At 35.3% G+C, this 14,536-nt stretch overlaps 1 protein-coding gene across 1 annotated transcript; it reads left to right on the top strand.

Annotated features, from left to right (window-relative positions):
* Positions 1-11,316: 11,316 nt before the first annotated feature.
* On the top strand, positions 11,317-13,681 carry LOC128551859 (piggyBac transposable element-derived protein 4-like). The gene has a single exon (XM_053532785.1). The coding sequence runs from the start codon at positions 11,351-11,353 to the stop codon at positions 13,055-13,057; it is 1,707 nt and encodes a 568-aa protein (XP_053388760.1). The 5' UTR covers positions 11,317-11,350; the 3' UTR covers positions 13,058-13,681.
* Positions 13,682-14,536: the final 855 nt, after the last annotated feature.

Genomic DNA, 14,536 nt, shown 5'->3' with positions numbered 1-14,536 from the left:
TTTAAATCATTCTGCTACAAATAACTTTTTTAAAACAAAACACATCATGTGGTTAGACGTAGGGTACTTTTGGAGGCGGCTGAAGACTGAAAAAGAATTTTATCTGAAAACGCCGAATAATTTTAATGATTCAAAAATAGCTATGACAAAAATATACACTGGTCGAAGTATTCCAAGCAGTCCAATAGACATTATAAAACATAACCATTTTCTAGTTGGGGGCGGCTTAGTGTACGGTGATATTAATGTAATGTTGCAGTTTGCTGCCCAATATAAACGAGCAGTCGAATATTTTTTAGCGAAAAATGTAAGCAATTCGGATCAGCAAATAATACTTGCCATTTTTACACAAGAAGGCCGAAATGCTATCAAACCTGAAGTAGAGATTCAAATGTATGGAACGGCGAGCAACCGCGACTGGCACTTTCTAGGTGATAGTATGATAGAGGAAAAAATATGCTAACATTGAGAGCGATATTGTTAACGATTGTGTGAACCTATTTTTACTTTAAAATATGTTGTCCTATAAAATCAATACAATAAAAAAGAAAACGTATGGAAATTGGAGAATCAGTTAAATTCGTGGCATTGTTAATATCTATAAGGCTTTACATCTTACATCTGCACATGGACTTTTACGATTACAGCTATAAAGAGAGGTAATAAAAAAGGGTAGATTCAAAAACACTTTCTTCTGTGTTCATCAATACTCAAACTTTGGACAAATATTTGAGAAAACAATTTATAAAAATCAGTAGATTCAATAACACTTTCTTCTGTGTTCATCAATACTCAAACCTTGAACAAATATTTGAGAAAACAATTACCAGAAATAAGATTCAACAGAAAATTAATATATTTTATGTTCATAACGGAAAATGTGACAGCCACATTTTAACAATGGATTTATGAGTCTTTAAATGATAAATATATTAATCAATACTTCAAATAAAGTTCGAATTGATTGTAACGTTGCAAAACCACTTCGTAGGTGACGTTGGCATAACTGAAAAAATAAAGTTGAAGTATTGATGTCACAAGAGATTCCGACACCGAAGTATGCACGCTATACTTTCTGTGACTCTCCAGTACGGAAATAACTTATGGCATTCTAATACTGCAAGAAAGGACTCTTGATACTTCCAGGTAATTATTATGTAAAATTTAAATACGTGTTTGTCGCTGTAAAGTTTTAAATGTATCATTTAATGTATGTAGATTAAATAAAATCGTTTATTATATGAATATTTTGGAAAACAATTCACGAAAGCAAACATAATTACATATAGAGTATATACTTTAATACTATTACACAAGCAATGCATTTAGAACTTATTTACTTCCGTGAAATATGTTACAGGACCAACGGAGGACAGACGACAAAACTACCACATTTGGTAATAGGAACAATATCAGCACACCCTTCTTATATTATCTACAAATTTATTTATAAATGAAAAGAAAAAGATGAACACATTGCACGGAATGAATGAAAGAAAATGAATGAAAGCAGAAAAATGTCTTACTGTCTTTATTGACGTATTGTAAAGAAATACTGTATAGCACTTAAATGTGTATCAGTACGATTGAATAAAAAGGAAGTAACACGTCCATTAAAGCCAAATCCTGACAACCATGTATCCGTTTTTTGTTTCCTTGTAGTGTCACTAGTGAACTATTTCAATTCCATCAATAACAGTACTGCACGAATTCGGACGCACTGATCTTAAGGAATTGCACAATTGGTCGCCGTAAATGTGCATATCCGGACACCCCTGCCAAATAAACTTCTGGAAAAATGTTGATTCCTCGAAAGTATATAACATATTCAAGTAAAGAGCTGAAAATAAATAACACATGTTAAATATCATGACACTTTAAACATTATGCACTTGGACATTAGACAAGTGCTCTATCACTAGACTAACATCACCCAGGGATACACCATACCATAAGTTAGTTCCAACAAAGAGTGGGAGATAAACATAGGTAGATAAATTTATTTACAGATTTATTTACATATATACATCATATTCTATTACAATATCTCAAACATATCACATACAATATCACAATAAAAAATACATCACAGTATTACTTGAGCACATTTACTAGTACATGTACATAACTTATTGCTGTCTGCAATAACCATTTTATGAATCGCACAGGTACCTATGCTTACATAAAGCTTAGCCCACTTTAGTCAGACTTGGAAAGAAAGAAAAAAGATATACTGAGGAAGATGTATATGCAGGATAGCCCATAAAAGTATAAGACTTATTTCAAATGCGCCTCTTGAATTTCTAATAAAATGATCTAAAAACTCTCAAATTAATATGAAAAAGCTGTTTAGCAACAATAATAAGTCATAAAAATTAACCCAAAATAGAAGAGCTTATCCAGAGCTTATTATACAAAATGTAGCTTCTCAATATGTCACGTGTTTCACAGTAAAAGGACATACGCTATACTTCTAGTCTACGTCACTATTATTTCACTGAAAGTTCTTTCGTAGATTTTAAATGGTCTAACAATACTTACGTTTATATTAAATTCTAAGCATAGGAAATAGAGATCAATAAAATTGCACCTTTACTAATCCTATCAGGTGTTCTGTAGTACAAAAATGCTTCTATTGTGACATTTTGATACAAGCAAAACTGTATTATCTGCACAATTATTTACTTACTGGTACTTCATTTTATTATATGCTTGTTAAAAGTTAATTTTTTACCATATGTAAGTTGACAGAATCATAGGAACCATGTTTTGAGGGGTAAATCAAACACAAATGAATAAATCCTTAATGTTTTCGTTTTTGAAGAAAAGTATGATATTGTATCTAAAACAGTTTTCATTTTCCACTCAATTGTGTAATTGCAAGGGAAGTAAACTAATAGATATCTCTGCTTATAAGTACTAGACCAAGGCAAGAGTTGTCATTCTTCGTGGATCACAACTTTAAACTAAAAATTAAAACTTCTGTTATTGGTATTAACAAAACTATCATAAACTTCACATTTGTGAAATCATTTTTGGTTATTTCAAGGACTTGGAAATCAATTTCTAGACTTTATTTAATGTATTACTATCACTCAAAATTTTAGGGTCTTTCTCTTTAAATTCAAGGAAAAGAGAAAGAAATGATGTAAATATATACATTCAAATTATTTAACTGAAGTCCGTATCTAAAGAACTAAATACTCGAATACTAATACCCTGTAAGATGAAATTAAAATATCGTTTAGTTAAGGAGCTAGTTGTGCAAAGAGGTAACCACAATTTATGAGTATGGTTGGAAATGCGTCCTCGTTAAATTATTACGCCAGACGTATAACCGTCAATAGAGTATAATTAGTGTTTAACTATGAACTATTTCTTAATTAGAAAACATATACACACGAAACTACAACATACATACTATGTATGCTGTATGTGCTTCGATTTAAAAGCGAGAAATGAATCATATCGTAACAAAAAGGTTTTACAACTTTTTGTCAGTTGGTAAAAAAATGATATGAAATTCAATGGTGAGATAACGTCTTGGTAGTGTAATGAGAGAAGCTTTAATTGATTCTAAAAATGTATTTATCCGTTACAGGCCATCTTTTACGTTACGTTATTTCAAAGAGTACGAAACGTGCAGTACTTTTGTTAAACAGCATGATGATAATGCCAGACGTAAATTATCTGAAACATTTTTAACGAACTTTTTGAACTTGCAGACACTAACTACTTTGTGGCGCATCATCTTAGAAATACAATCAGGGATATTTGCTTTTAAATCTTTAAAATGGCAAAACAGTTAGTACGCCAAATATTATAGAATACTTTAGAACAGTCTCTCAGATTGGTAAATTTTCAATATACTTTTAAACAGCCCTAAGCATTAAATAATTAGCTGTCAAAACATGATTTGCTTTTGACGAATTACAATATATGTCCTTTCTTATAAAATACTTCTAATGCACATATGTGATGTACGTCCTCTGTTTATATAGTCTCACAAGTTGGAATTCTCAGTTGCTACTTACAAATTGTAACTTACATTACCTCGTTAGAGACAATATAATCTGAAAAATAGATCCCTCGGAAGCACCGAGAACAAGGCAAACAGTGAAAATTGCAGACTCGGTTTGATTGAGTCTGTTCATGAGCAGTAATGGAAAATGCAACACTGCCCATGCCCCCTAGCGCGGGGCGAGTGTGTGTGTACCTCTCTCCGGATGCTCCTGTCCGAAAAATAACTTTGACATGCATGAAGCAATTTCTTTATATCTGGCATGAATATTTCCCTAAACGAGATCGAGTGTCATGCGCAAACCTCAGGTTTCTATCTCAAAGATCAAGGCCACTCATGGTGGTCAAAGGTCATTTCAAATCTTGTCATTTTGACATGCATAAAGGAATCTTATATTTTACATGATTTTTACCTTAAGTAGAATGTCATGCGCAAACCCAATGTTCCTATCTCAAAGGTCGATGCCATATTTAGGGGTCAAAAGTCTGTTTAGAGCTTTTCCGCTTAGAATTACTTCCTTTGTTTTCCCTATAAATAGCTTATTTTGTAACTTTTTTATTACTGGCCGTACGGAAAAACCAACACCACTTTTCTGTGTTATAAACATGGATAGTTAGGTGTATTTTGACTTTTCTCTACCTAGTAAAGATTTTTTTGTGGACGAACGTTTCCATTAAATAATTTTAGTTTTGGTCAAGATATTGAAATGAAACCTTAAAATAGTCATTCAGGTGGTGTGCCAACAAATAATCGGCTCGGCTTTGTTGCTCTTTGGGCTTCAGCGTTCTAGTTTTAGAAAAACAATCCTCTTTAAATAGGTTTATCTTTAAAAGATACAACTTATTCCCATACTAGTTGAAATCCATACTGGTTGAAATCCAGTTTCATGGACTTCACATTGACTGCGCTTTTCCCCTAACTCAAATATCAAGGTCACACCTAGGAGGTCAAAGGTCAACAAGATTTACCTGTCTGGTCTCTAACTCAACAATCAAGCTAGGATTTGATTTTAATATTATTTGGTACAAATGTTCCCTATAATAAGGCAATTAGTCATGCACAACTTTAAAACCTCTAGCTTAATGGTCAAGGTTACACTTGGAGTCAAATGTAAGCATGGCACTAACAAGATTTGTTTCGTGTTTGTTAAGAACTCTGCCATTCATTTAGGAATTACAGTATTTTTTTGCACAAATGTTCTTCATGTGCCATGCTCAACATCCAGACCCTTATCTAAAAGGTCAAGGTCAAACTTTGATGCCAAAAGTAAACATGAGATTAACAGGTTCTGTTTTATGTCTGACCCAGAACTCTGCCGTCCATTGAAGGATTATAGTATTACTTGGCACATATGTTTTCCATAAAGAGACATTGTGTCACATGCAACACCACGACCCCAAGCTCAAATGTCAAGGTCAGTCTCTGAGGTCAAATGTACGTAGGGTTTTTCAAAACTGTTATCAATCAAGGAAATTGTATATCGCTGAAGCCAAATATTCCCCCAAAAGGAAATGAAATGTCATGCGCAACACTAAAAACCGTAAGTCAGAGGTCACGGTCACTCTTAGGGGTCAACATTCAGTAGGCTTTTTTGTTCCTGTCGGGTCAATAACGCTGTTATCCTAGGGATTTTAATATAACTAGGCACAAATACTCCGCATAAAGACATGATTTATTTTGCATAACACTTAGGCCCTTGTTAAATGGTCAACGTCACTCTTGGAGATCAGGTCAGTATGGGTTTTCTCCTGTTCGGTCCATAACACATCATCCATGAAGGGATTTTAATATTACCTGGCACAATTGTTCCCTATAATGAGAAGTCTTGTCACATACAATACCTAGACCCTAGCTCAAAGGTCAAGGTCACACTGAGGTCAAAGGTCACAATATGTTTTATTTCCTGTCCGATCCATAGCTCTTATCATCAATTATGGGATTTTAATAATATTTGCACAAATGTTCCCAGAATAAGATAATATGACATGCACCAAACCCCAGGCTCAGAGGTCAAGGTCACACTTTAAGGTCAATTGTAAATAGGGGTTTTCTCTGTCCAGTCCATAGCCCTGTCATCCATCAAAAGGATTTTACTATTACTTGGCATGAATGTTCCCCATGATGAGATTACGTGTCATGCTTGACTGGTTGAGAAAATTGACAAGTGGTCTACTTAAAAAGTAGAGAATTTCAAAGGTCAAAGTAATTTGCTATGTCTTGGACATTTTTCCACTCTTGATATATTTTGTCAAGAATTTCAGATAATGAATTAATGCCTAGTTCACATTGGGCCTGCGATGCGTCTGCGGAGTCCGTAGACTGCCCGTATCCTCCATTCCGGAGGCAGGAGGTGGCGGTGCGATTTTCGTACGGATTCACGGGCTCCGTAACCTCTACAACTTTGTTTAGCGAAAAGTTATACAAATTTAAAAACATCGTAAGCCCAACGCCCGTAGACATGTCGCAGGTGGCATTGCACAATCCCAGCACGGGCATCGTTGGGAGGCCGCGCGCTGATCTTGCAGCCAACGCACGATATTCCATGGACATGGCGCCCAAAAGAACTCGTACGGAGATTGTAACATCATGAGGTCTTCGCATGGCCCTCGCACAGCTGCTGCAAGGTAGCCGCTCGCTGCCCGTGCAGTACCCGTAAAATCGCATTGATATTAAGCAGTCATCGCACGGCAACCCTACAGAGGCCACACCATTGCCGTGCAGAGGCTTGATATGGGCAAAACTTTTTTCAGATGGTTATATATATTGGTACGATTTCCGTTGGAAGCTTGCGGAGACTGCACGGCAACTGTACTGAAATTGCACGATTTCCATATAATCTCCGCGCAGCGTCCGTACGAATTTCTCCCGGCCTTACCCCGAAAGCCTGTACAAAACATGTCACGATGCTCGTATATAACGTGAACACATACGCCGTAGCCTGTACCCACCTACAATTCCTAAAAATCCGCAAGTAAAATCGTAGACAAATTTATCGCACGGCGCCCGGGTCAAATGTGAATTAGGCATATGCCATTTTGAAGCATTATCTTAGTTTTAGATCTAATGTTTCTTATAGGTGTAACCTTTTCGTCTCTTTTTATTGGTAACATTGTTTTTCCTTGTAACTTTGTAATTAAGTTGAATTTGATGTAAATATTTGTTTGTTTCAGACAACCAAATCATAGCAGGGATCATATTTAAATCTTTTAATAGATGTAATGTAGATATAGTACTAGAGATCAATCAATGAGACAAATAATAATCCTTCCCTGTTTAACCTGTACACCTGTATGACACCAGTTAATAGGAAGAATGAAGTAACTGTATAATTAAAAACTTAGTGATTAGGACTATCTGCAAGAGGGGATACATGGAAATTAAATAAAAATTAAAGAAAATCTTAAAACACATGCTTCATAATAATCAAATCAATAATTATGTATTATATTATGTCTTATATGTTAAATTTAAACAACCAAAGCTAATTTTTTTAAGTGCTTTTCATAATTTAAAATTTAAGGTACTACCTCTATTTATTGGAATTCCCCCATCTATTTATATATTAAAATATGTTCCATTCTTCTCTGTGAAGTGTAATTGACACTTATAAGAGAACTGGGTATATAATTGTGGCATGTATAAATTTGGTATGGTACTAGAATGATTTAATTGTCACTAGCAGACAGAGGAGTGCATTTAAGATGTTTATGTTTTGATTAGTTTGGACTAATAGATATAATAGTGTTATTATAACAGTAGCTCGGCCTGGGATGCTGTAATCGGCTCGAGTGGATTTTTGCTAGATCGGATCTCTCGAGGCGCGAAAGCGCCGAGTGTGATCCGACCTTGCAAAATCCACGAGAGCCGAATACAAAATCCAAGATATAGCTACTGTTGTAATGACCCTTTTATTATATACCTCTACCCTTTTTTTTGTTGGTTATTGAACGAAATCTTCAATGTTTTTCGATATTAAAATGAAACTAAGTTAAGTTTAATATGTCAGGTGATGCATATAAATAAAAGTAGTCCGGAAGCATACAATACGAAGGTACAACACGGAATTTTTTTCTGCCTGTTCATATTTAATTGTGAAATACAGGCCGATATTTTTACAGAATTTATATAGGTGTATAATAAAAGGTTATGTGCCATTGATATATCAGAAATGCCATATTTCACTTTGTTTGTAAACACTTTAGCACTGTCATTCAATGCAATTCCCAATGGTATTTAGACAGACTGTATATTTTGGCTTCAGTCGTCGAGTTCTGTTAAGGGCAAAGTCAAACCAGGTGGGATGTGTGAATGTCAGTTCTAAGTAATACTATATGAAGTTTTAGCATTAGTGAAGTTAAAGTATGTATTGCAAAATGTTTTGTGCTCTTTCTTACCTTTCACTTGGGTTTTCCAGGGCATTAGACACTCAAATTAGGTAACTCTTGGACTGAATTTGCATGCACATGGGATTGATTTTAAACCTCATTCTTAAGACAGCACCACTCTATAATCACTTTTTTGTTTTAATAATACGTCCCCAGGGATTAAAATAGTTCACAGGGATTAAAACAAAAAAGTGATTAAAGAGTGGTGCTGTCTTAAAAATCTGTCTTTATAGAGGTATCAGTTTCACATTGAGTGTTTCATTTGTCATTTCTATAAGTTGTCATGTGTACTTTAACTTGGTAGGTGGATTGTTGTGACAAGTAAATCCCGCAATTGTTTTTGCAGTCAAAGGTCAAGGTTGCAGAAACCTCGAGCTTAAGATATCAGGTACATCAGATATGCCATCATCTCCCATGTATTAGTATAAATGTTTTTATATTTTGTAATAAAAATGCTTTGGATCTTCTTAGGTACTGCATGAATTAATGATTTATCTGTATGCCTCCACAAAACTTCAAAGAAGAGGTGTTATACAGTTTTGCTCATTTAGGTCAGTAGACCATTTGGTTTCCACTCGGTACCTAAAGAATATTTTGGCCTAAAGTGCTCGATCTTCGTAAGAGTTTTGCTTGTGGTCAGTAAATGACACCTATTGTTTCTGGCGTCAGTAGGGCAAATGTCAAGGTCACAGTGACCTCGATGTGGAAAGCAATTTTAGTTCAATACCTGAATAAAGTTTGGGCCTACAGCAGTCACATCTTTAGCTCGACTATTCAGAGAATAGGTAGAGCTATTGGACTCGCCTGCGCGTTGGCGTCCGAGTCCAAGTTTGGTTAGGTCTTTGTATGTAAGCTGGTATCTCAGTTACCACCTGTGGGAATGGATTGAATCTTTACACACTTAATCACTGTGATAAACTGACTTACATTCTATTTTGCTATTTTTTTTACAAAATCATGCTCCGTTTTCGACTTAGTAATTTTTGATTATTTTGTATGTATGCTGGTTTCTCATTACTCACTTATGGGAATGGATTGAAACTTCAAACACTTGTTCACTGTGACAACCTTTCACTAACTGCACAGGTTTTATAACTCTACGTTGTATTTTTACAAAATAATGCCCCTTTTTCGACTAAGCAGTTTTGTGTTACGTTTTAATATGTTAGCTGGTATCTCAGTACACTCTAATGGAAATGGATTGAAACTTCACACACTTGTTCACTGTGATGATCTGACATTTAGTGTACAGTTTTCATAACTCTGTTTTGTATTATTACAAAATTATGCCCCCTTTTCGACATAGCAGGCCTTGGTAAAGTTTTTGTATGTAAGCTGGTGTCTCAGTACCACTTATGGGAATGGATTGAAACTTCACACACTTGTTCACTGTGATGATCTGACATTCAATGGATAGGGTTCATAACTCTGCTTTGCATTTTTACAAAATTGTGCCACTTTTTCGACTTAGAATTTTTTGTATTCTTATGTATTTAAGCTGGTAGCTCAGTACCCATCAATGAAAATGGTATCTACTTATGAGAATGGATTGTAACCTCACACTTTCCTATTTTGATGAGCTGACATGCATTCTACAGGTTACATAAGTCTCTATTGCATTTTTACAAAATTGTACGTTTCCCTTTTTCAACTTTTATATTAATTTAGTTGACAAGGCTGTTGAATAGTCGGGCGTTGCTGTTCTCCATCAGCTCTTTTTTGGCTGATTTTCTGCGGTGAGTAGATTGCTCTTATTGCTTTTAGGATAAGTAGGTCAAGGTCACAATGACTGTCACTGAGAATAGTTTGCGCTTTATAGCTGGAGAACTTCATTGTTTGTTTGGTTTTTTGTGAGGTCATTGTTTTTTTGTGAGATCAGCAGGGTCAATGTCACAGTAACCACGCCAGTGAAGACAGGTTTCTACTGAATGGCGTTTGAATCTACATCAGCGAAATTACTTGCAATTGTTTTGTTAGTACTTTATTATCCATTTCCCAGACAGGCTATCATAGGGTATTGGGCATCCGTGTTTTACAAACATCTCTTGGCAATATTTCTATCGCATACTTTATGCATAATTGTTGAAATTTATCAAATAATCTATGAATAAAATATATGAAAAATTGATAATCAAATTATTTTTGCAAATACCTGAATAAATAAATTTGTTGCCGACCATTTTTCTTTCGTTATTCTACACTTATTATTAGGGATGGCAAAGAATATTTGAATATTCGTTCATTACACGAATATTCGAATACTATTTCACTATTCGAATATTCGGGAAAAATATAAGATCATGAAAAATAAATATAAACCAAATGAAAGAACCAAACATGTTGGTTTATATAATTTGGCATTTTAAACCCGCTTTCATTATAAGTACGCTCGAAAATGGCTTCTGTCTTTGTCAGACGTGTCAATTTGCATATAAGCGTGCCGAGATTGTACATCGCTATGGTGGTGACAGTGTACCCTGTAATTAATACCGATAATTGCTTACGTACAGAAAATTTTAATGGCCACAAATTGATGCAAATCCGTTAAAATTCGCATTGTTTTCGGTAGGTGCGAACCGCGAGTAATTAAAAATCATCGGGCGGCATTGAACTAATGACTCGGATTTTAACTCATTCAGGCCTAATCCCTTGAAAATCCGTGATATGAGATAAGCGCTCCAAGTCGGATCCCTTATTAATGCGTGATGATAACGATATAGCGTAAGTCGGGTCCCGTATTAATGCGTGATCAACCCCTTGTTAAAAAACGTTTGATTGGTTTAAAATTATAAACACAAAGGGCTTTCCCAAATATTTAGCCAATCAGATAAAAGCTTTAGCTTCGCAATGATGTTAAAAATATTTTGATTGGACAAGTATAATCTGTTTTATTCTTATGAAAATGCGGGAGTTTCAAAACGAAAGAAAAACAAAAATTGTAAACATGGCGAGCTTTCATGACAATGATTTTTCGGATATAGACGACACAGAAATGGAATATATGATGGGATTTAATGAAACCGTGAATGATTCAGATATTTCTATGTCTAGTGACGATGATTCTGACGACGATGTGCCTTTAGTTGACTTAATTCAGCGACAGAATGTGAACCGACGTGACGAGGAAGTGGGTGGGGTACAAGAATGGAGTGCAAATTTTAGACCGATAAATGTTAACGTTTTCAGTGGAAATCCGGGACCTTCCGTGATTATGGATGTAAATAAAACTGAAATTGATTTTTTAAATTTATTATTCACACCCCAGATGATTCAACAAATCGTGGATGAGACCAACAAATATGCAACAAAAAAGCAGCTGGAGAAACCTGATGATAAATGGAGGAACGTTACATTTAGTGAAATAAGAGCCTATTTTGGATTTCAGATTGTGATGGGGATTATTGCAGCACCAAATTTGGATATGTACTGGAGTAGTGATCCTATGTTTAGTCCATGTGGAATAAAAGAGAGAATGACACGCGATCGGTATGATAAAATCAGTAAGTACTTCCACGTAGCTGACACATCATGCAATCCGGCACGCGGACAACCAGGCCATGACAAACTTTCACATGTTCGACCGATTCTTGAAGCCGTGCGTGTAAATTTGATGGCCAATTATAAACCGCACCGTGAAACGACAGTTGATGAGGCTATGATTGGATATACCGGTCGCTTAGGATTCAAACAATATGTGCCAATGAAGCCGACTAAACGTGGGATCAAAGTGTGGGTAAGGGCGGACCCTCACAATGGATATGTGAATGACATTCAAGTGTATTTAGGTAAGGAGAACCGTGACGGAGACAAGGGTTTAGGGGAACGAGTTGTGATGGATTTAGTAACACCAATTTTGAATCGCGGACATCATGTGTATTGTGACAAGTATTTCACTACGGTAGGACTATTCGAGGAATTACAACAGCAAGGAACTTACGCGTGTGGAACATTTAGATCCAACAGACGAGGAATTCCGGACGAAATAAAACAGCAGAAGCTGAAGGAACAAGGGACATCTATCACGATGCAGAAAGGAAACATGGTTGCGACAGCTTGGAGGGACAAGAAGACCGTATTCATTTTATCTACAAACTTCGATCCAACAACGCCGAGGACAACAGTTCAACGAAGGCAGAAAGACGGAAGTCAGAAAGATGTTTCTTGCCCGGAGTCCGTACGAAATTACACAAAGTACATGAACGGTGTTGACCATGCGGATCAGCTACGGGCAATGTACAGTCTAGCGCGCAAGTCAGCCAAGTGGTGGAAATTTCTTTTCTGGTTTTTAGTTGATCTTGCCATAGTTGGAGCCTATATTCTGATGAAGGAATCACCAAATCACCAACAGAAGACAAGAACAGGAAAACCTAAGCCACCGACACAACTGGATTTTCGAAAGAAACTCGCGAAGCAGCTAATTGGGGACTTTATGCAGAAAAGGAAACGCGACGTGCTCAAGGAAAATATTCAGCTACAAGGCAGGATATGCTGGCCGGCTAATTTGGGAAAAAGGCGAACCTGTAAGATGTGTTCAAAAAATGGAAAGCGACGCGAAACACAGTATGGTTGTGAAGGATGCGGAGTGAATCTTTGTGTTGAGTGCTATAAGCCGTACCACGTTGAAAAATTTCCGGAGCGATTTGGGAAATAGTGCTCAAAATCAGTGTGTAAATAAATTAAATCTCTGAACATCAAGAGGGCTTGTAATTCATTAACAAAATATTAAATAAAATAAATATAAATATAAAACTCTATAAATTTACTGCTTAACTTCTCTATTTACAACAGCATCTGTGTAATGTATAAGCCGCATCATGAGAAACCTAACATAGTGTATTTCGGACCAGCATGGATCTAGATCAGACTGCGCCTAAGCGCAGTCTGGTCTAGATCCATGCTGGTCGCAGACGCGTTATGTTTGTTTTCTCATGGCGCGGCCCCTATATGGTATCATCATTACCTGTCAGTCAACAAGAATGACATTTGATGTAAATATGTTTCATTATAATGTCTATAAATTATTTAACATTTCTACATTTTAAAAAATTCAAAATAATTACTTGCCGTTTTGAAAGTGTGCTAAATTAGAAATGTGTGTTTATTGAGCCAATGCAGTGTCGCGACTAGTTATGCGAAAGTGAAATTGTGCGCGTTATTTATTATTCGATATGTGGAAAATACAGGAATATATAAAGCGCAAAGGAAAAAATATATAGTGAACATCAAGGAGTTGGTAGCAAATTCAAAAATTAAGTACCCCCTTCCCTAAAAAAAACAACAAAAAAAAAAAAAAAAAACAAACAAAAAAATAAACAAAACAAATACACATATACATTGTACATTACTATATATAAGTGAAATGATTTTATTTGACAGCATGCCCAGATCTTTATTGTAAATAATGTACATACATGTATATATATACATATATATATATAGCTTTTTTACATTTTTTTCTATATAAAATTAGAAAAAACACTACCAGCTTCCTTGAAAGTGTGTTATTCAATGAAAATAAAAAGAAAATAAGTGCAAAGGCTGTGAAATCAGGAAAATTCAGTGTAATTGTGCAGTGTTTTGTGTTTATTCAAGCCTTGAAATTTAATTAAATACAAAATATATTGGATTAACTTAATCACAAGAAAGGTACAAGTATGCCCAATATGCATATGAAGTTTGGTGAGTCTGTATTTCATAATGACCCAGTTACAACCTTTTTTGCATGACATGTGCATGTTGTTCAAAATCCTTGTACAGGATTTATCAGTTTATCACTTTTGCTGTAGACTCCAGCTATAGATAAACCCTTAGACTCTTATCAGAGATAAGTTATCAGGCCTGAATGAGTTAAGGTAACTTGACAGGGAAAACCAAGATGGCGTCACGAAATTAGTGTTGGTCACATTATTTACTCCTATAGACGATATGCTGCTACAGAGGTCTAAAGATGCATTTTAATCATTTAACACACACATTAACACTTGTAAAAATGCATTTAATGTATAAAGATATATAATCAAATGTTCTGAAACTCACCATGAAATCTAGTCAATTTTTGTGCGCATTTTGCGGAAAAGTTATGTATCCAAACTGAAAATAATTTATATCCTCGTATCTTTGAATGTGTCCT

Source organism: Mercenaria mercenaria, unplaced genomic scaffold (assembly GCF_021730395.1).
Source record: "Mercenaria mercenaria strain notata unplaced genomic scaffold, MADL_Memer_1 contig_1774, whole genome shotgun sequence".
Taxonomy (NCBI): domain Eukaryota; kingdom Metazoa; phylum Mollusca; class Bivalvia; order Venerida; family Veneridae; genus Mercenaria; species Mercenaria mercenaria.
Note: the sequence above shows the minus strand (reverse complement) of the source record. Positions and strands in the feature narration are given on the sequence as shown.

Bases quoted from the DNA above. Each gene is read 5' to 3' on its own strand.
- LOC128551859 (XM_053532785.1), top strand. From the start codon at position 11,351: ATGGCGAGCTTTCATGACAATGATTTTTCGGATATAGACGACACAGAA.